This window comes from Nylanderia fulva, unplaced genomic scaffold (assembly GCF_048542155.1).
Source record: "Nylanderia fulva isolate GAGA-0341 unplaced genomic scaffold, ASM4854215v1 Scaffold40, whole genome shotgun sequence".
Taxonomy (NCBI): Eukaryota; Metazoa; Arthropoda; class Insecta; order Hymenoptera; family Formicidae; genus Nylanderia; species Nylanderia fulva.
This window is the reverse complement of record NW_028190477.1, coordinates 548,306-572,818: the sequence shown is the minus strand read 5'-3', so window position 1 is coordinate 572,818 and position 24,513 is coordinate 548,306. Positions and strand designations below refer to the sequence as shown.

Here is a 24,513-nt window from a genome sequence, read left to right as displayed (position 1 = left end):
TTGACCGAAACAAATTTGGCTCTTGCAGAGAACAATTAAAATTCATAACATATACGAATATTTGCGTTTGATTGGAAGACTTCTTTTATGAATTCCATTTGAAAATATTTTACCAATATAAATATAATTGCACAGAAATTAACTTGATATCAAATATATATACATATAGTAAAAACAAAATATATATATAGATAAATTAAGATCAAGAATGATATCAAATCTAAATACGCTTTCAATGGAGATGAAAATTGGATTTATTGTAGTTGTGCCTAAATGCGTTATTCGATATGTTACAGCCGCACTTAATCAGCAAGATCGAGTTAATTAGCGACTATTAATAATTATCGGTAATAGCACATGTCGTTTAAACGGTGTCAACGAATTAATTATCGCGACATGATGGTTCTGCCATTAGGTAATTGAGGAATGTGTTATTCGATACAATAATAAGTACGCACCTGCGCGACATTGTGCAGCAGATCGTACATACGTGCGTATAAAAAATGCACATGCGTTTCAGAGATCGCGTGTTCTCTACGCGATGGGACAAATTTTTTACTTTTTTCAGAAACAATTGGAACCGTACTAGAAACATTATTCAGAAAATTGGATATTCGTGGAAATAATGCCGACAAATAATGACAGGCACGTGCGTATTTTTAATGATTGTGAACAATACAGATGCAGCTTATATAAATTTGTTTAATTTAATGTGCGAAATATGCTCTATGTGCATCGCAAAGTTAAAATTATAAAAAAATAATATTATATATGGATTACATCTCAATTATTATAAGAAATTAATGTAAAAAAAATGATATAGATATAAATAATATGATATAAAATAAATATGTAGAAAAAAAATTTTTTTTCTTGGTAAAAACAAACATTCTATTAAGAGCCGAATGTGATAAATAGTGCGGTAATTATTTTTATATATTATTTATATCGTATGTTGTAATTCTAGTTTCGGACCATCTTCAGCAATTGTCAAAATAAATCATATGTAACATCTATGATAATTGATAGTTGCTGAAAATAGTCCGAAATTAGAACCGAAACATATGAAATAAATATACATATATAACAAATAATTAGCGTACTATTTATCACGCCTGGCTCTTAATTATCCTGTTCGTCTTTACCAAGATATTTAATATTAGAGTCCTTCACTTCTAATTATATTTTTCCCTACAAATAAAATAATTATAGCACAAGAAACATCATTACGCAAATATATATGTATTTGCATAATATTTATATAATTTATTATAATTATATAAATATTAATTAATTCAAATCTACATTTTCCAGCGCTTGTGTTCATATTCATCGGCAAAATAACACATTGATCAACGATCATTAATATATACCTAAATCGTGAAAAGAAACGTGGAATACATGCATATATATGGATTCAATGAAAAATGACGGGAATTATGAACATATCCGCGTTTGACGGAGGGGTTTGAGAGGAAGAGAGAGTCTTGAAAGATCTCGTCAGCGATGGTCGAGTTAATCGCTACAAACCAGGAATCCGTTTGTTCAACACATCGCCGAGTGTACATATACGTACGTCGGGCTGTCGTCCGACAAACGCTGAAGAAGCCTGCACACAAGAAGGGGGAGGACAAGTGCAATTGCAGTTACGCAATGCGCGACTGATTATGCGAATCGTTTTACCGACAAAAACGCGCGTAAAAACGAATAAATTAATATATCGCAACAGCAGAATGTGCATATCTAGTGTCAGTAATTTTTAATTCCTTATAGAGATACCATCAAGAATCGGAAATGATCTCTGATATTCTGATATATATGAATGAGAGTCTCGCAAAAGATTGCTTTTATATATTCAATGTATCTCATATCGATATGAAAATTGAATTCGCATTTTTCTTCCTGTCTTTCAGCAAATATCGTATTTCATTGTCAGAATATCGCGACGTTCTGTTATGTAATATATGGTTGTATTTTCTTTATTGCGAACTGTGGCCGATATAATTTTGAAACAAATATTGAAAGCAATACTGTATTAAAAATAATATATTGTATTAAAAATAAAAATTTGCTAAATAATTTTACTAAGCAATTTTATATTAAACAAATATATCTCTAGGATATTAATTTTTATTTTCCTATATAGTGATAAAAAACAATATATGCATTAATTAAATAAAATGCATAATAATGCAATATGTTAAAAAAATTGCACTATTACAGAATTTAGATAGTTGTTAAATATGTATATGTTTACATAAAAATAATATCAATAAAAATTATATGTACGTCGTATTGAATAGCGAAAATTCTTTTGTATATACAATATTTTTATTCTGACATATGATAGAGAGTTCATTGATGGAATGAAAAAGCATTTACAAACTCATTCATGAAAAGACGCGGTACTGCCATCTTCTGATACGAACTTGTAACAGAAGGATTTACATACATTATACTCACATTACACGTAAGATAAGAAACTATTGTCGTCGATAACATAGATATAGTTCGTCGGTAATAAAAATACATTAATTTTCGGATATGACATAAATTATCTGGCCTTATAATTTCACAAGTATGTGTATGTATGTGTAAAAAATATATAAAAATTATATAGTGTAAAATAGAGCATGTATTTAAAAAATGTAATGTTTCGTTAATTTTTTTAAGCAATAAGAAAACCATTTATTAATGTTTATTTGTCTTTTACTCATAAATATTGTTTATCATTAATTAGCAATTATACAGCATGATCCCTGTATATCTCAATTTTTGACTGTCATGATTAGCAACATGTCGACAGATTATGAAATCTTTCCGAGAATTATTCGCGTCTGTGCATATCAGCACGTGCACGAATTCTGACTGAATGAACATGAGCTTCGAACAAGTCCATCATCCTAAAGTAAACGATCGGTTTACGTATCCATCCGTCACAGTTTTGACAGTCAAGAACGCTGACGAAAATGTTCTATTAAATTTCTTACAATTTGCAAGTGTATATTTCTACAATTGCATTTTAAAATAGCAGTGCAGAGTTATAGCGCCATTTGCGAGACTCTGTGAAGTTGGCACGGCTTTTTTCGATTTTCAAAAAAAACATATGAGTTCTAGTAGCACTTTTAAGAGTTCTAGAGTTCCTGATAGGTTTCGCAAATAGTTCTGTCAATTTAAGGTCAAAAAACGAATTTTTTAAAAATGTCGTGCTAACTTCCCGTAGCACGACACTTATGCAAAAAAAATTTTTTATTCATGTATTTCGATAGATTTCGACGAGATCTAGAGTTCCTGATAGATTTTAACAATAGTTCCGGCGAACTATGCATTCTACGAGTTAAAAAACAAAATTTAAACGATATTTGTAAAAATTTTATCTTGTTGTGCTAATAGAAATATTCATTTCTCACGGCGCAATTTGCGAGCTCTAGGATAGTTCTGACCTCCAAAATAATGTTCGACAATAGTTCTGTCGATTAACCATAATTAACTTAATTAATTAATAAGCTATTATAGCACGACATCGCGGAAGAGTGTCGTGCTGGTAGAAATATCTATTTCTCTGGGCGCATTTTACGAGTTCTAGGATAGTTCTGACCTCCAAAATAATTTTCGATAATAGTTCTGTCGATTAACAGTAAATAACTTAAATAATTAATAAGATAATTATAGCACGACACTCGAGCAAAGAGTGTCGTGCTGAGTATATATCGCAGTTCTAGGGGGAGTTTTGGCTAGTTCTCGTAGAGTTCTATGCTCTGCAATTATTTTTAAAAATAGTTCCGGCGATTAAACATTTTTTAATAATTTTTAAAATTTTTTAATGTCCGATTTCAGCACGACACTCGAGCAAAGGGTGTCGTGCTGAATATATATCGCAGTTCTAGGAAGAGTTTTGGCTAGTTCTCGTAGAGTTCTATGCTCTGCAATTATTTTTAAAAATAGTTCCGGCGATTAAACATTTTTTAATAATTTTTAAAATTTTTTAATGTCCGATTTCAGCACGACACTCGAGCAAAGGGTGTCGTGCTGAGTATATATCGCAGTTCTAGGGAGAGTTTTGGCTAGTTCTCGTAGAGTTCTATGCTCTGCAATTATTTTTAAAAATAGTTCTGGCGATTAAACATTTTTTAATAATTTTTAAAATTTTTTAATGTCCGATTTCAGCACGACACTCGAGCAAAGGGTGTCGTGCTGAGTATATATCGCAGTTCTAGGAGGAGTTTTGGCTAGTTCTCGTAGAGTTCTATGCTCTGCAATTATTTTTAAAAATAGTTCCGGCGATTAAACATTTTTTAATAATTTTTAAAATTTTTTAATGTCCGATTTCAGCACGACACTCGAGCAAAGGGTGTCGTGCTGAGTATATATCGCAGTTCTAGGGGGAGTTTTGGCTAGTTCTCGTAGAGTTCTATGCTCTGCAATTATTTTTAAAAATAGTTCCGGCGATTAAACATTTTTTAATAATTTTTAAAGTTTTTTAATGTCCGATTTCAGCACGACACTCGAGCAAAGGGTGTCGTGCTAAGTATATATCGCAGTTCTAGGGGGAGTTTTGGCTGGTTCTCGTAGAGTTCTATGCTCTGCAATTATTTTTAAAAATAGTTCCGGCGATTAAACATTTTTTAATAATTTTTAAAATTTTTTAATGTCCGATTTCAGCACGACACTCGAGCAAAGGGTGTCGTGCTAAGTATATATCGCAGTTCCAGGGGGAGTTTTGGCTGGTTCTCGTAGAGTTCTATGCTCTGCAATTATTTTTAAAAATAGTTCCGGCGATTAAACATTTTTTAATAATTTTTAAAATTTTTTAATGTCCGATTTCAGCACGACACTCGAGCAAAGGGTGTCGTGCCTGAGTATATATCGCAGTTCTAGGGGGAGTTTTGGCTAGTTCTCGTAGAGTTCTATGCTCTGCAATTATTTTTAAAAATAGTTCCGGCGATTAAACATTTTTTAATAATTTTTAAAATTTTTTAATGTCCGATTTCAGCACGACACTCGAGCAAAGGGTGTCGTGCTGAGTATATATCGCAGTTCTAGGGGGAGTTTTGGCTAGTTCTCGTAGAGTTCTATGCTCTGCAATTATTTTTAAAAATAGTTCCGGCGATTAAACATTTTTTAATAATTTTTAAAATTTTTTAATGTCCGATTTCAGCACGACACTCGAGCAAAGGGTGTCGTGCTGAGTATATATCGCAGTTCTAGGGGAGTTTTGGCTAGTTCTCGTAGAGTTCTATGCTCTGCAATTATTTTTCAATAATAGTTCCGGCGAGTAAACATTTTTTAATAATTTTTAAAATTTTTTAATGTCCGATTTCAGCACGACACTCGAGCAAAGGGTGTCGTGCTGAGTATATATCGCAGTTCTAGGGAGAGTTTTGGCTAGTTCTCGTAGAGTTCTATGCTCTGCAATTATTTTCAATAATAGTTCCGGCGAGTAAACATTTTTTAATAATTTTTAAAATTTTTTAATGTCCGATTTCAGCACGACACTCGAGCAAAGGGTGTCGTGCTGAGTATATATCGCAGTTCTAGGAAGAGTTTTGGCTAGTTCTCGTAGAGTTCTATGCTCTGCAATTATTATTAATAATAGTTCCGGCGATTAAACATTTTTTAATAATTTTTAAAATTTTTTAATGTCCGATTTCAGCACGACACTCGAGCAAAGGGTGTCGTGCTGAGTATATATCGCAGTTCTAGGGAGAGTTTTGGCTAGTTCTCGTAGAGTTCTATGCTCTGCAATTATTTTAATAATAGTTCCGGCGAGTAAACATTTTTTAATAATTTTAAAAATTTTTTAATGTCCGATTTCAGCACGACACTCGAGCAAAGGGTGTCGTGCTGAGTATATATCGCAGTTCTAGGGGGAGTTTTGGCTAGTTCTCGTAGAGTTCTATGCTCTGCAATTATTTTCAATAATAGTTCCGGCGAGTAAACATTTTTTAATAATTTTTAAAATTTTTTAATGTCCGATTTCAGCACGACACTCGAGCAAAGGGTGTCGTGCTGAGTATATATCGCAGTTCTAGGGAGAGTTTTGGCTAGTTCTCGTAGAGTTCTATGCTCTGCAATTATTATTAATAATAGTTCCGGCGAGTAAACATTTTTTAATAATTTTTAAAATTTTTTAATGTCCGATTTCAGCACGACACTCGAGCAAAGGGTGTCGTGCTGAGTATATATCGCAGTTCTAGGGAGAGTTTTGGCTAGTTCTCGTAGAGTTCTATGCTCTGCAATTATTTTCAATAATAGTTCCGGCGAGTAAACATTTTTTAATAATTTTTAAAATTTTTTAATGTCCGATTTCAGCACGACACTCGAGCAAAGGGTGTCGTGCTGAGTATATATCGCAGTTCTAGGAAGAGTTTTGGCTAGTTCTCGTAGAGTTCTATGCTCTGCAATTATTATTAATAATAGTTCCGGCGATTAAACATTTTTTAATAATTTTTAAAATTTTTTAATGTCCGATTTCAGCACGACACTCGAGCAAAGGGTGTCGTGCTGAGTATATATCGCAGTTCTAGGGAGAGTTTTGGCTAGTTCTCGTAGAGTTCTATGCTCTGCAATTATTTTAATAATAGTTCCGGCGAGTAAACATTTTTTAATAATTTTAAAAATTTTTTAATGTCCGATTTCAGCACGACACTCGAGCAAAGGGTGTCGTGCTGAGTATATATCGCAGTTCTAGGGGGAGTTTTGGCTAGTTCTCGTAGAGTTCTATGCTCTGCAATTATTTTTAAAAATAGTTCCGGCGAGTAAACATTTTTTAATAATTTTTAAAATTTTTTAATGTCCGATTTCAGCACGACACTCGAGCAATAGTATAGTTATCGAGTGTCGTGCTGAAATCGGACATTAAAAAATTTTAAAAATTATTAAAAAATGTTTACTCCCCGGAACTATTATTGAAAATAATTGCAGAGCATAGAACACTACGAGAATTAGCCAAAACTTTCCCTAGAACTGCGATATATACTCAGCACGACACCCTTTGCTCGAGTGTCGTGCTAAAATCAGACATTAAAAAATTTTAAAAATTATTAAAAAATGTTTAATTGCCGGAACTATTATTAATAATAATTGCAGAGCATAGAACTTTACGAGAACTAGCCAAAACTCCCCCTAGAACTGCGATATATACTCAGCACGACACCCTTTGCTCGAGTGTCGTGCTGAAATCGGACATTAAAAAATTTTAAAAATTATTAAAAAATGTTTAATCGCCGGAACTATTTTTAAAAATAATTGCAGAGCATAGAACTCTACGAGAACTAGCCAAAACTCCTCCTAGAACTGCGATATATACTCAGCACGACACCCTTTGCTCGAGTGTCGTGCTGAAATCGGACATTAAAAATTTTAAAAATTATTAAAAAATGTTTAATCGCCGGAACTATTTTTAAAAATAATTGCAGAGCATAGAACTCTACGAGAACTAGCCAAAACTCTTCCTAGAACTGCGATATATACTCAGCACGACACCCTTTGCTCGAGTGTCGTGCTGAAATCGGACATTAAAAAATTTTAAAAATTATTAAAAAATGTTTAATCGCCGGAACTATTTTTAAAAATAATTGCAGAGCATAGAACTCTACGAGAACTAGCCAAAACTCCCCCTAGAACTGCGATATATACTCAGCACGACACCCTTTGCTCGAGTGTCGTGCTGAAATCGGACATTAAAAAATTTTAAAAATTATTAAAAAATGTTTAATCGCCGGAACTATTTTTAAAAATAATTGCAGAGCATAGAACTCTACGAGAACTAGCCAAAACTCCCCCTAGAACTGCGATATATACTCAGCACGACACCCTTTGCTCGAGTGTCGTGCTGAAATCGGACATTAAAAAATTTTAAAAATTATTAAAAAATGTTTAATCGCCGGAACTATTTTTAAAAATAATTGCAGAGCATAGAACTCTACGAGAACCAGCCAAAACTCCCCCTGGAACTGCGATATATACTTAGCACGACACCCTTTGCTCGAGTGTCGTGCTGAAATCGGACATTAAAAAATTTTAAAAATTATTAAAAAATGTTTAATCGCCGGAACTATTTTTAAAAATAATTGCAGAGCATAGAACTCTACGAGAACCAGCCAAAACTCCCCCTAGAACTGCGATATATACTTAGCACGACACCCTTTGCTCGAGTGTCGTGCTGAAATCGGACATTAAAAAACTTTAAAAATTATTAAAAAATGTTTAATCGCCGGAACTATTTTTAAAAATAATTGCAGAGCATAGAACTCTACGAGAACTAGCCAAAACTCCCCCTAGAACTGCGATATATACTCAGCACGACACCCTTTGCTCGAGTGTCGTGCTGAAATCGGACATTAAAAAATTTTAAAAATTATTAAAAAATGTTTAATCGCCGGAACTATTTTTAAAAATAATTGCAGAGCATAGAACTCTACGAGAACTAGCCAAAACTCCTCCTAGAACTGCGATATATACTCAGCACGACACCCTTTGCTCGACTGTCGTGCTGAAATCGGACATTAAAAAATTTTAAAAATTATTAAAAAATGTTTAATCGCCAGAACTATTTTTAAAAATAATTGCAGAGCATAGAACTCTACGAGAACTAGCCAAAACTCTCCCTAGAACTGCGATATATACTCAGCACGACACCCTTTGCTCGAGTGTCGTGCTGAAATCGGACATTAAAAAATTTTAAAAATTATTAAAAAATGTTTAATCGCCGGAACTATTTTTAAAAATAATTGCAGAGCATAGAACTCTACGAGAACTAGCCAAAACTCTTCCTAGAACTGCGATATATATTCAGCACGACACCCTTTGCTCGAGTGTCGTGCTGAAATCGGACATTAAAAAATTTTAAAAATTATTAAAAAATGTTTAATCGCCGGAACTATTTTTAAAAATAATTGCAGAGCATAGAACTCTACGAGAACTAGCCAAAACTCCCCCTAGAACTGCGATATATACTCAGCACGACACTCTTTGCTCGAGTGTCGTGCTATAATTATCTTATTAATTATTTAAGTTATTTACTGTTAATCGACAGAACTATTATCGAAAATTATTTTGGAGGTCAGAACTATCCTAGAACTCGTAAAATGCGCCCAGAGAAATAGATATTTCTACCAGCACGACACTCTTCCGCGATGTCGTGCTATAATAGCTTATTAATTAATTAAGTTAATTATGGTTAATCGACAGAACTATTGTCGAACATTATTTTGGAGGTCAGAACTATCCTAGAGCTCGCAAATTGCGCCGTGAGAAATGAATATTTCTATTAGCACAACAAGATAAAATTTTTACAAATATCGTTTAAATTTTGTTTTTTAACTAGTAGAATGCATAGTTCGCCGGAACTATTGTTAAAATCTATCAGGAACTCTAGATCTCGTCGAAATCTATCGAAATACATGAATAAAAAATTTTTTTTGCATAAGTGTCGTGCTACGGGAAGTTAGCACGACATTTTTAAAAAATTCGTTTTTTGACCTTAAATTGACAGAACTATTTGCGAAACCTATCAGGAACTCTAGAACTCTTAAAAGTGCTACTAGAACTCATATGTTTTTTTTGAAAATCGAAAAAAGCCGTGCCAACTTCACAGAGTCCATTTGCGAACAGAACAACTAAATAAATGTTTATCTTATCAGGTCACAGGACTGTTTTTTATGCAACAAGACAGGAAATACGCTTATTGTTCGCAGAATTCAGCAAAATAGCATCGCTAAAATAGTATGCTATATTTCGAAAAATTGCGTATTTTGTAAGTGCCAAAAAGTTTCTGCGTAAATTTAGATTCTAACAATATAATAAAATATAATCTAGAATAAATAGATTTAAATAAATATTTTTTCGATATATGCATACTGAAAGAATTATTAAAAAAAAATTATAATAATTTTTTTAAGATTGCAGAAAAGCTTCTCGGCATTCGCGAATAATAATCCTGAAATCGTTTACATTGTAATTTATATCGCCATAGTCGCAAGTGCACAATGATCAATTCCGACCAATTCGTATAGGGAGGGGACAAAATAATAAAACGCAATAGAGAACGCTAAGTCTGCAATTATTTCATTGTACTATGTTACGTCAACGAACATGCTAGCCAATCGCATGAGATATGAACCCTATGGCGAAATCGGTGAGCGAACAGTATCAGCGCAAGTTCAATTAAAATTAATTTTGCAATCATGAGCGATAGACAAGATAGATCAACCCTTCTTAATCTCTAGCAATAACGTTTAATTGTCAGTCGCTTTGTGACGTCATATATGTTAGTCTCATCAAACTACTTGACAACGATTTAAAACTCAAGATAGATACACCAAGTATCTCTTGTTGTATATATAAATTTAAAAAAAAGATTGAATAAAAAATTTTATAAAAACATTTTTTTTTCGTTTAATCATTTCTGTCACTGAAACACGGATGCTGATTGGAGAAATAGTTTTATATTCATAAATCCGTAAAATCGTGAGTCATTCGAAAAACCCAGCTGATCACAGATGCCTATTCAAATGCGTCGTTTAAAGCAATGTATTTTGCTAAGTATTTATTATATGGATTTGAATAGCTATGAAAAGAGAATCATAATAGATGATGACTGTTACGTAAACTCGATAAATGATGTAATTACGAATTGGTAACTGATCAATTCCAGTTAACTATTTTATAAAATGTTAAGTAACTATAATTGATCATGTAACAATTTATTAAATAATATTGAACAGATCTTCAGATTAAGCTAACAAGCGTATTTTATGATCTGAAGTATATACATTTAATTTATTTAATTTTACATCGATAAAGATGAGGGATATTTTCCGACATCATTAGATAATTATAAAGTTTTGTATACATGCGTATATACAGCGTTCGTCTGTAAAAGTAATTAATGCATTAATTTCTAGATGTTTCTTCGTGACCCTAGCCAATAAAATACGCAATAATTCTGCAACGTATTAAAGTTGGTAGAGCAGGAGGTATTGATATATATAGGTCGTCAACAAAGGTAAAAGTAGAACTACTTTCTGTCTGACCACCTTCAATCATCGCGTATGCAAGTTCAGATTGTACTTTCAAAAAGCCTTACATCGTTTTGAAATTTTCAACTCATTGATTGTTTGCTGAATTAATTTCATTAATTTAATTTTTAATTATTTAACACGCCTAAAAGTTCGTGCAATCGTGCTTTCTTTCAGCACTAATACAATTTATTTAATAATTAATGATGGAATTCGTAGAAAGTAAAATGATAAAAACGAGAATAATAAATTTACAGGTGATAAACAATTGAGCGAACAAATAAGCGCTTATCTCGTAAAATAATACGGAACAAAGTCCAAATGAAACGTAGCGTTACATCATCAGCGTCGAACATAGTACAAGAAATGACCGATGACGCGAGTAAAATTCGACTGTCAAAGTGACATCACGGTTATTTTCAGATATTTAAAATCTCGTAGCTATATCTGTAAAACGTGAATCGAAATCACGATTAAGAACTACGAGTTCTGAATGCAAACGAAGCAGGTTGAGAACCGTCGTGTTAGGTCGAGCCCCTCGAACGATAATCAATCTAGCCAATAAGAGACTTTCTTGCTGTGACGTTATGGGTCATCAAATCATCAAGTAGAAGCAGACCGATTTGTCGGCTCGCGTGTTACTCATTACAGGTCACTTTATTGGCAAATCGGTCAAAGTCAAGTATATTGCTTCAATTGTTGCAGTAATCGAGCCACTAGTCGCTCACTAAACAATGTCATCAAAAGTATAACTGTTAAATTAGCCGTCGACGTCAATCCCATTCTACAATCATCATTTTAATTCCAGTGATAGATTCTTTCCGTTCAAATCGGTTTTCAAACGTCAGATTCTAATATCATTGATTTAATAGTTATACTTCTGAAAATGACAAGTTTTTCGCAAGTTTTATAGATATGCCTATTGGATTTTTTAAATTTTATTATTTTTTCGTATTTAGAATTTGCAAAAGCTGCAAAATAAAATATACTCCAAACTTTTTTGCGGTACGTATATCAATGTGAATCTGAAATTTTGATAGACGATTAAATAATTGTCACAATTTTAACGATTTTCTTCCTCTTATCTTTAATAATGCGAGATAATTGACCGATTTAATAAACCAGCAGTGCGATTTCTGATAGCGAATTATGTTACATTATTAAATGCGCATTAAAAATTGCATACGTTCGATATATCAGACATCTCTCTAAAGTTATCTATTTTAAGTCAATATAATAAATTAATTTTTAATTGAAAATAAATTTTAATTCTCCTGTTCAATAACATGTTTTTGTATTAATTCGTATCCGATCGCTTTTAGAGGATAAATTCATCGCCGGAAGCGATCGCGAATGAGAACCACTTGAGACGAGCCTCTTGTTCCCGACCGGTTGAACAACGAATCGCGGATCGCTTTGCCAACCAACACCTACCACGTCGACCAATCATGGAACAACCAGACGAAGGCTCGTCTTCTTGTACTTTGCATATCTTTGCTGTCGTTTTCGCTCCGCTCTTCGTTCAATCGCACCGTTTAGACGGAGAAGGAGAGAAAGATTCATTAAAGAGATGTGCACGTTAGACTTGCAATTATGCAATTTTCACGGATCTCGACGTATTTCAATCAATTCCACCTTCGTCATGACGAACTGTGACGCGAACGCTTCGTATCATTGTTGACATGAGATGATAACCGAAGATGTGTCACTTTAACGCAACATTCAAGATCAAAGTCGGTGAATCGGAATTTCATCGGCTTTATCATTCGCGACTGGATCCTCTGTGACGTAAAATAAATAGTCTGTTCGAGGTAAAATTCCGTATGTTTTAAAAGATAAGATTTTATGCTGTCATTTAACATTTTTAAAACACTGCAATGCAAGCTATGCATATAATTAATAAAAAATTACTATATTGTAATAATAATTAAATTATTATTATATTATCGATAAATGTATAAATTAATTCGCGTAAAATACAGAATTATTCTTCTCATTATCGACACATCTTAATTGGTGCTTTCATGATTATTTTATTCATTTGCTTATTCCAAGAATATAAGACTGCAGAATATGAAATTGCAGATTGATTTGCAAATAAAGGAACAGGTGAGAACAGATAATTTTTACAAAAACTTAAAAAAATTATTCAATATAAAATTAATATTAATTTGCTTTCCATTCACTGGAAAATAAATATTATTGCATTAACAAAAATTCTGTTCAAAAATGGAGAGAACAGAAATTTTGTTAATGCAACATATTTTTTTCCCGTGTTTTATTGCGAAAAAATCACATTTCTGGAAATAAGAGACACCCTAAGCAGAAATTTATTTATAATTGACACATAAGTTCGTTATACAAAGATTGCACAACCGCGAATCGCCACTGCATTTTCGCACTCGCTGCAGTCAAAGCGCAGCATCGTCGTTTTCGCTGATTCTGCGCTTATATGGCTATCGCTACTTTAACTGCACGACCTAAGCGAAAACTAAAAATATACCAAACCGCGCATTAACAATCGTGGGATAAAAAAAAGGAAAAAGTTCGCGCATACCTAAAATTATCTAGATTATTTACTATATCGACTCAATGAATGAAATTCGAGAAATGCGAGAAAGAGAACAATCAACATTGTTCTAGCTATGCTAGCACGATTTATCGAAATACAACAGACATATTAAGAGAAATATGTTATTCTGCACTAACCTCCCGATCTAATAATATCGTCCGCTCGGCCCTGTAACTTACTTCGACATGAATTCTGGCACAGTGTCAATTGTGACATATGCAAAATGCATACTTTTAACTTATATAGCTCATTCGCGCATTTCACGATCGTCCTATCGCATCACTCCGACCGATATTCCTATCTAATATTTTGTCAGCCTTCAGAAAATATTCTAAATAAGGAAAGATGGCAGAATATCCATATAAAGATTCTCTGAATATCTGTTTGATTAAAAAAGAATTTCGGTCAATATTAAAATTGCATTTTATAATAATCGTACATCCATTTCTATTATATCATACATTATTTCTAAGACATTAGATTTTTAGATATTACAATATTTAGTTTCTCCTTTCTTCCTCCCCTAATTATTCCAAAATAAATTGATACAGATAAAGTAAGAGTAAAATTTTAATTAAAATATTAATTCTATACTTGAATATCCGAGATACTTGAGTATTCGAATATTGACAGCTTTAAAAAAATTATAAATGTTAGGCTTTTTTGTTACAAATTAGTTTGGCAAAAATATGCAAAATGTAACACGAAATTGCTCGAGACTCGCTAATTTGGACTGTGCAGCTATCAATTTGCGCGTTATGTTTCACGGGTTATCCGATGTTATTAACATCATTCGCATGCATCGAATTGGTTCAATGAGTTCTTACGTTGTAAAGAATGGTAATATTCCACTTGTGTAATAGCGACTTATTGTTAGTCGCGCAAACAATAATATATATAAACTGATTACGTAGAGAACTCAATTCGAAGTTAATCTATCAATAAAATAAATTATCAAGTACTCGCGACATTGTGTAAATTGTTTCAACCTTATTCTAAAATAATTCAGATTTTTTTCTAGTCAGCAGCGTAATATCGCAAATAAAAACCTTCGCCTAGCACTTCCGAGACTTAATGCTCTTCGTTTAATGACATTCGAACGTCGAAAGGACACCGAATGACAATGATACGAAATTGTCCTTCGATGCAAACGCGTGCGCGAAATGCAAATTATCGAGTTTTTAATTTTGATTTGTATGCACCTTATTTTTATATTCATAGCAATCTGTAACACAGATAGTTGTATTTTTAAAAATACATGCGTTCATTTATAGGTATTCTAAAAATGTATCGTATTTTGAAAACAAAATCAAGTACTTTGCATTGAATATAACTAATTATTCGCCTGAATTGAAAAAATGCAAGTACTCGTTTGAAGTTATTACGATCTGACGAGAATCTTATGGCGTGGAAATTCACAAGTAACTATATTATTTCTAAAATAAGATTTTATATTTTCTCTAATTTTAATATAATAAATTTATATTTGATAAATCGATGAATACATTTTGAATTTTGAATTTTTCAATATAATAGATACAAGAGAAAGAGAGAGAGAGAAAAAGAGAGAGAGAGAGAGAGAGAGAGAGAGTGAGAGTACAAAAATCATTTTTTTAAATTAATTATAAAAATTAATTTTAAATTTCAGACACAGACACCTTTATGACTTTCCACTCAATAATTGCCTACTTCATTTAGCACGATTGTTATATAACACCCAAAGGAATAAACCTCAGCGCGGGGCACGCATATATTGAAAGGTGCCCCCGAAGGCTCCCGCGAGATTTCGCGAGCACGTGTCAGCGCGCGACATTTGGATCTGTAAACCGCGACTTGTAACTTGAACGTACCTTTCGCATCCGTCGCGGAGCAAGCCGGAAGAGAGGAGATTGTTTTGCACTGTAATTAATATGCGCGCGGGCACACACTTATCGGAGCACTGCGCGATTATTACTTGGTCCAGCTGAGATCGAGACTGACACGCGAACGCGTTTAAGAATTGCTGACGCAACGGTGTCGCTCGTTGTGAAGAGGAACGAAAACGTCGATTTCACGTGGCGAGTGCTTGGTACCGTGTTACGTATGTGACTGCTCGAGTAGTTATCCGAGAGGAGCCTCGCGCAAGTCGAGTCCGTCTCCCTCTCTCGATCGCCTCAGGGTCGAAAATTTATTCAGCGAGCTGCGGGATTCGAAGTCGCGTCGCGAAGGAAGATTTCGCGTTATCTCGAAAAGAAGAAAAATCATTTTTTGTCACGCGCGATTTTTTCAAGAAAAATATTTTTAACGCGTCATCATACACTTGTCTATAAAAAGAAGAGAGAAGCTCCTGTTATAATTTTCAAATACAACGAACCTTTTATTCCGGCACTGCAATCGGATCCCACTCACTGCCACAATCTCGATCAATCTCTCTCTTTTTGGAGAATAGATATACCTGTGTTGTCTCGACACTCTCTTAGTAAGAAAACGCGCAAATTACTTACATTCCGGTTTAGGAACAAAGATTTGACGCAACTCTTTCAAAATCTAATGGTAAATAGGAAACGGTTTATTTAAAAAAAAATTTTTAATTTTTAGTATTTTAAATTTCAATTTGAAATCAGTTTCATCAAAATATAGAGATGAATCCTACAACCGCAATGCAGATACGCAATTGTTCATAATTCATATGCAACAAATGCATAAATATATATTTATTATGGTGCACGTTATATAATTTTTTTGTAATTGATTAAGTCTATTTTAAATTATCTATTCGCGACAAAACTTTTATTACAGTACAGAATTTTATTTATAATTTTATGTATATGTATAAATATAAAATTTTTTTGAAGAATAAAATTGTTTAAATTAATATTCAAAAATACATACATATATATTGCGATACAAAAATTATAAATATAGAGATTTCTGTTTTTGTCGCAAAATCATCTAAAGCTGATGCTAGAAAATTAGCTTTAGAAAAAAAATAATACTATTTATGGATTTATATGATAACAAATTGCGTCTAAACGGGAATATTTTGCAAAGTCGAAAACGATATATGGAAAGCGAAAGAAATTAAAATTAGACAAGATTTAATGAGGAACGAAGGTTAAAGAGAAGCGAAGGAAATTTCCTAACTCTATATATATATATAAAATTTGGTCCTCGGTGTGCAAATATTCGGGTATCGCCAGTGATCTATAGTGTCGACCTGGAATGAACTGGTTTGTCTCAAGATGTATATGTGTGCATCTGTTAGCCGACATGTGATTACGCGACGAAGTTTGACGAAGGAACACGAAGACCGTAAACACGTGCTTGGATCATTCACTTGTGTCTAAGAAATATAGAAGAAACTTTTAACCTTTGGCTGCAGACAGTTTCGCATCTACTGTATGATTTCGGCAATCTTTATGCAATCTCTATTCTTTATTTAAACCAGCATGTCTTGTACAATTTTATTTTTTTATCAGATAAAAAATAGCTTGAATTTTTATTAATATAACTGATTGTGAGATCGCAATCTGAGTTCTTTCAAAATCAGCTGTCAATTTTTGTTATATGTATAAATTAGCGGCTCTATGCAGAGTAATAAATAATAAGCTGTACGGAAGAATTATTCTCTCGTATCACGTTTGGTTAACCGCAGAGATACGTTACCCATTCTAATGCGATCTTTACGATTTTGTTGTAAATTTCAGATTCACAAAATGTTATAATAAATGTTATCTCACAGATAATCTTTCTTATATTTTCTGGTTTTACAATGCAATTGTATTTTTAATTTCTTTTTCAAGAACTAATATTTTTTAATGTGTGTAATAATTTTTATGTGTGCTTATAGGCCAAAGTAAATAATTTTTTTGCACTTTGCAATTTGTGCATGGCTATTCCAAATCTATTATTTCAAAGATATATATAGATATTACATATCATTTCAATAAAAATTGCAGTGATTATTAACGCGAATATTAAACGTATAATTTTCATCCGAGCAAAATGAAGAACAGCTGAGGAAACTTGTCATTCATAAAATTCTAACTGCATTCCTATACAAAGAGTGTTTTAAAAATATCGCTCGCTAACAATAGCAATTGAAATTGTATTCTTACACAAGCCTATAGACTTGTCTTTGTCCGATAGATTGCGTTATCATTTAATAGTAAAAATTTAAAAGTTGCATGAGAAAACTCAAGCATTTTTGCAACGGAAGTATTTCTCGCGAAATAAGAACAATTAAGATCGTTGCCATGGACACTTTCGACTAAATAACACGTTACCTATCAATCAATTAAGAACTTTATATACATACCGTATGAGAAGCCTTCGATTCCTCTCCTTAATCAAGACACTACAAGAGAATGGATACGTAGGTATATAGTGGAAACAGACACAGTCTCTCTCTCGATTTAGTTCTAATTAAATACCGCAAAGTGCACGCACTCGGATGTTACTGCAAAGCGAAACTGAAGGAATCAATTAATCGGTCCTTCGCGTATATAAAACACACAGAAACTTGCAGCGTCTACGGGGACGAAAAGTTAAATGCACTTCATTCAAGTAAATGTTTGCTCGTGAGATTCAACTCACACAATGCACCAATTTAATTGAACAAAGATGTGTCTAATCTTCTTTCTTTCACACAAGTCACGTTCAAGAAAAAGTATATATGATTCTCGAGCAAGTCTCCAAAGTATTTTATTTTCAATGAAATTAAAGGATCTCTCTTTTGATCTCAGAAATGACTTTTCTCACTCGATGCTTCTCGTCGAATGCAACAAGTGCGGCTCGACACGATTCGATCCCGCAGTTTCGGGAACTGCAATGGTATACGATAGCGAGGTGTCAGCGAGATCGCGGAGACGCGCAAACGTGTGAAATTTAATTCGAAGATAGCGTAGGTGCTTTTTATATTATGGCGATACGACACGCACGATTTGTGTAAGAGACATCGACTCGCGGAGGTTCGGTGGCAGACTGACGAGCTGAAACGTCAATCGAGTGCCTTATAATGATCGACTACGCTCGTCGACAATTATCACGTGACCGCGAATATTTCTTGCCGCTTTGCTAAGCCGACGATCGAAGTGACGGCCGACGTAATTCCGTCGTTAATTTACTCGTTAACGTGTTAGTTACTATCTATGTCGCATCTATATGTACTTGCCTAATTAGACTTTGTCTAATTATGAAAAAAATAGATTAGTGGCGCGCAAAATTATATTCTCGATTAGACTGTAATTAATTAAAATTGCTACTATAATTAACGCGCGAATTTGCGCAAAATTTTTCATTAATACACGGAAAAAATTATTAACTGCCATAGCTGAATTATACTTGGAATTTAGACAAATGATAAATGATAACATGTTAAAAAATTATAGTTACCATGACTAAAATTTTAGACATGATAATTAAATTTCAAGGGTAAGAAGACCTAAAAAATTTAGTAATAATTGCTAATATTCTTTTTCGTATAACAATTAGAGATCGAAAAAATTTCAATCGCAGAACAAACGCGATAATGAGCATGAGATATCTGATGATTTGTATACGCAAGTGATAAACGAATAATGAAATATAACGAATACTCGCGCGGAAATAGATTAATTTATTTTCGCAAAAAAATTATTAGTTATTAAATCATCTATTTGTTCTTTTATTTAAAATATCGATTGTGGCCAATCTTATTGTTAGCATTGTTATGGAGACAATATCATATCACTTAAATATACAATAGAAGATTAATTGAAACCTCTTTACACTTGTCCGTGTGTTATCGTGGGAAGGTCAAACGACCGAATCAAATGTAAATATGTTACGCAATACTAAAAGAGTGCATATGTGCACTTTCTTAAAAAGTGCATACAACCGAAGAAAAATCTGCTCGCATAACATGTTATACAACACGGGGCGTGAATGCCCCGCATATTCTTCACGCACGTGTCTGATACATAAGAGACATTGTATCACGAATTTATCGTAAGACTGTCGACTGTAAAAACAAGAGTTCTGGCTATGTGACACACTGAATCCGATCCGATATCGCCGACGATCCACGTGTGTCTGGCAATCAATTTTCACAAATGCAGAGAGAAAGAAGATTCGCGCTGTACGTGACTTCGAGGGTATAATAAAATTAAAAATAACTGCACAAAAGAGAGATAACAATTTTAAAACTAACTTCTAAAACAATCAGGTATTTTTATAAGAGATAATACTACATCTTAAGAACAAAGAAATAAATAATAATTAATATCTGAAACTGACTTTTTAGAATCTAAAATTTGATTTAGATGATTTTGCAAATTTTTTATGTTGTAAAAATTAATTGAACAGGACTTTACCTATTATTCATTTCAACAATGTGCTTTTCCACCAATTATTCATTTTGACGCATCTTCCGATGATTCAAAAGATTTGTCAAAATTTAGATGATTTTGCAAGTTTTTTTTCTGTTGTACGAATTAATTAAACAGGACTTCACCGATTATTCATTTCAACAATGCTTTTCCATCGATTATTCATTTTGACGCATCTTCCGATGATTCAAAAGATTTGCCGATTTAATCAGGATATAATCTCGCGAGACGAGTTCTGAGAGATGTGCAAAATACCGTGGGTAATTTCGAATATTGCCATTGGAAACTTCCTCTTGTACATTCCGCGATTAAATCGGTCGGGTCAACGAGAATGGAGAATTACTCGTCTTATTTGAGTCCGTTGACATAAGACACATATCAATACTCAATGCGAGTTTACGCATATTTGTATAGCCGCGCTCGCATATACATAAAACTTATCGAGTGCAATTAGCCCGATCAATTATGTCTCAATCGCAAATAATAAAATAAAGCAATATTGATCTCGACTCTTTCAAATAGATCTCTCAAATATTCATCGTCTAACAAATGCACGCAGATATTATAGAATTTTTATTATTTTTCTTTATTTATTATGTCATATATCTCTCTATTATTTCTAAACTTCTCTAATTATTTTTAACGAAATATAGTGACTTTATATTGTTTTATTTTAGTTTTTAGTAAAAAAAACTAGGAAAACTATATTTTTATTAATGTTTGTCACATACCATAATTTTTTTATAAATAATCGATGTATTAAATATGTTACACATAGGTGGTTTCTTGAGTATTTATGAGTATTTATCATGTGATTTTTTCTCCCTGATCGATTGTGAGTAATAACAAGCATGATTACGTAAAGATAATGGTATGATGCGGCAAAAAATAGCGCTTGACAAAGAACTCTGAACGACTCTTACCTGGATTTAACGAGATGATACCGGTCGAGCTTCTCGCCGATTAGCTCGCGACGATGATGCTTTTGGTGGAATTGATGACCCTGATTAGTGCGTTGCCTGCTGCAACTCAGGCAACGGCGAGCTCCTTGCCAAACAACCAGCATCACTATAACAAAAGAATGAATATGTTAGCGTGAATATCGCGAAAATCTTCGATCTTTCAATCGCAAATCAAGGTGAATTATATCACGTGCGCTTACCGTGATTCAAACCACAAGATACACGATTTATCTGTTTATATGAGGCATTACATTTTTTCTTCTTTTCAAGTGTATACGACAAGTCAATCGAAAGATAGAAAAAAAACAAGAGTGTTCTGTTTCAGTGAACGCTATTTTTTCTCTTTCATTATCGCTGATAATGTTTTTTTACGTAAAAGGAAATTCGAGTGCCAACTTATTCTTTAACTTAATCTTATGATACGATTGCGTTACGTATAGTAATCGATACGATCCGTGATCAATCGGGGATTACGTGTGTTCTTGACCTTTGGTCTAGAATTTACGCCACGCAAACAATTTGCAAATCTGCAACGAAATATAGTAATTCGCGCGGTATGAGTCAATGTCCGTCACGAAATATCTTATCTTTAATTTGACGACAAGAACAATAGTTTTTTTATATCGATCGAATATGTAATCTTAAAACGCGAACACGTAATCTTAAAAAAAATTACAAGGAGAACGAATAATTAATGTAACTATAGGTGCAAAAAGAATATACAGATGTATAGGCGCAAAGAAAATGTACAGGTGTAAAAAGAAAACGAATAATATATAGAAATGTAAAAAAACACGCCTTATTTTATTATAAATATGTAAATTACGATCTAATTGGAGTTTTAAATCAATTTGGAATGTTGCGTGTGAGCGTCATTACTTGTTAATCACAGAAAGAGAAATGTACATAATAAGCAGGCACTTGACATTTAACTTTAAAATATTCCTATATTATACGTAAAATTTTTATTCGTCGACGTTCGAATGGGTTATGACAGAAAATTTTGACTTTACCTTCGTCTGACATTGTGAAACCGAAGATCTTTTTTTGTTTCAAGTCAAAAGACGTCGTTCGCGAATTTGTAAATAAATTTACACGATGAAAAGCCATGAATGTAATTGTTACAGAATGTAATGTAAATATAATTATTGCAGAAAATGCAAATGTAAATTTTACTCTTTAAATTCTTTTAATTTTTAACTTGATAGAGATTTTCTCTATTGACATTTAATATTTTTGATATTTTTATACTTAATTTTGATTTTCGAGTTTAAATTTAATATCTTTAAATTTTAAAGTTAAATAAAATATACCTATATGTTCTCTAATTTATAATGCAAAAATTTATGCCAACAGAAAGTCTAATAAACTGAAAATATTGTATATATATACTATATGTATATTATATATACAATATATATATATATATATATATATATATATATATGTATATATATATTTATATGCTATTTAAATATGCTAATTAAATATAACATATATAAAAAAATATATATATATATATTGTATATTAAAATTAAATATATAATAATGTACTCAAATTTATATGTATATTATATTTATATAAATATTTATATGTATATGTAGCATCTTTTCATTCAAATATTAAATATGAAAGCTGAACATTCGTATATATTTACCGGAACTGACCGATTGTTTACTTCGGTCATCGAGTGATGCAATCTGGAGTAAACTTCACGTGACATTTTCCCTCCCCCACCGTTGGCGACTTCGTGAGAATTCCGGAAACGCGAAACTTGGATGATTTTTTGCATGACATTGCAAAACACGCGAAAATATATACATCGTAATGCGACAGAAAATATGTCTCGGTTGCAGTCACTCTATCGATTGGCTGGTGCAGGTTAGATTTAGCGACGTCTCGCGTTTCGTGTTACCGGCTTGTATTAATTACTCAGAAACGAACGCACTTTTCTTTCTCTCCCTCTCGGAGTACTGATATTTAACAAAAAACCTACGAAGGACACCACTCATTCGGACTTGACTAACATTTCAATCGCGATATAAAAAGCGCGTCTATGTGCACGGATTTTAAAATACAGTTGTATATCATCGATAGAGAGCGCGCGTCTCCTTCGCCACTTCAGAGTCTGAAGTTATCTCAGAGTCGAAACCTACACTCATATCATCGTTTGATTTACGGCTATGTTCGCTTCACTCGCGCCCGTTTCCTTCCTCTCTCCGAGAATGCGCATTTTACATTATTGCAGCGTAATCGGCTTTAATTTCAAGCCGAGATTTCCGAGTGCAATGTTGAATTTGAACTCGCACGCGTGCTCGCGCGCCTGATCGGTTGCACGCGTGATCCTGTCTGCGTCCCTCTCTTTCCCCCTCATCCTTCTCTCTCTCTCTCTCTCTTCCCCTGCATAAAGTAGCGAGTCGGCTCGCGTGTTTGCGAAAAAATACGTACCTTGAAAACGTCAAGCTCACGCTATGGCGTTCCGAATATACGTTCCTGTGCCCCGGAAGAATCACACGACTAAAAACGCTCGCGAAACACACTGTCGTCCGTCACGGACGATCGACAACACACGCGATTACCGCCAATAAGACTCCGCCGACGAGACGCTCGCGATATCGCGAAAATAAAAAAACGCGACGAGAGACACGGCACGAGCTCTCGGGAAGCAAGTACGAGAGAAAACGCACGACACGAATCACAGATGAATGGATGGCTGCCACGCATTCGTTGCACACGCTCGGAGCGCGATATGGCGGCGAAGCGTCCGCACTGCGCGGCGGACGGCAGCAGACTGAAGTCGGCGCGGCGCGCGATACCGCGTAAATACGAAGAACGCGCCGCGTCGAGTCTCGAGGGCGAGCGCAACGTGTCTAAGGAAAGGGTCTCTCGCTTTCGAGTCCCGTTGTCGAGCAAAGTGACATCGATTTTGGAAAATCCGACGAAAAAATATTGAATATAAAATCGAAAGAATATTTGCGGGGAAAAGCAAAGAAGCCATTAAAAGAAAAAAAGATTAGTATCGATTATACATCGAGAATATTAGTATCGATTATATATCGAGACGTTCGATAAATTTTTCTGAAATTTATGTTTTTCAATGTTCTAAAAACTTTATATTATTTTAACTTTTATATTATTCTGTAATTGAATAATAGAAAATTGATTGAGTTTTTCGTGTTTGTTTGGATAGAGACGCGCTTTGACAAATTTTAATATATGTCTCTGTGGAATATATTGAACTATTTTAAAGCATTATGAGAGCCATTATGGATGTACACAATTATGTTCAAACTATAAAGCATTATATAATTTGAAGAAAATGTTGGAATGTAATAAGAAAAAAATTAATGACAAAAATATAATAATCACTGATTTTTTAGATATTCATATATATAGTTATATAGTAATATGTATGAAAAAATAAAAAATGATATAAACTATAAGAGTATGAATCCAACATTTTATTCAGCAAGAATACGAATACGATGAAAAATTGTTCGGATGTTTTATGAATATACAATATATATATTTGTAATTGATTCGTTATGAGTATCTTTATAAATATCATTTTTGAATAACATTTCTTGTGCAAACTGTCGATTTTTGCATA

General features: G+C 33.3%; 1 protein-coding gene across 2 annotated transcripts in view; it reads right to left on the bottom strand.

Moving 5' to 3' along the window:
• The window catches only part of LOC146721867 (uncharacterized), a 33,146-nt gene extending 9,455 nt beyond the window's left edge, over positions 1-23,691 (bottom strand). Inside the window, exons 1-2 of one of the 2 annotated variants that reach the window (XM_085486165.1) lie at positions 23,352-23,691; positions 20,864-21,008 (exon numbers count right to left, since the gene is read on the bottom strand). In XM_085486165.1, the coding sequence (XP_085342291.1) occupies positions 20,864-21,006 (143 nt within the window). In that variant the 5' untranslated portion in view covers positions 21,007-21,008; positions 23,352-23,691. Of the gene's footprint in view, positions 1-20,863; positions 21,009-22,560; positions 23,027-23,351 lie in introns of those variants that run through there. The other variant, XM_085486166.1, reaches the window with a different exon arrangement.
• Positions 23,692-24,513: the final 822 nt, after the last annotated feature.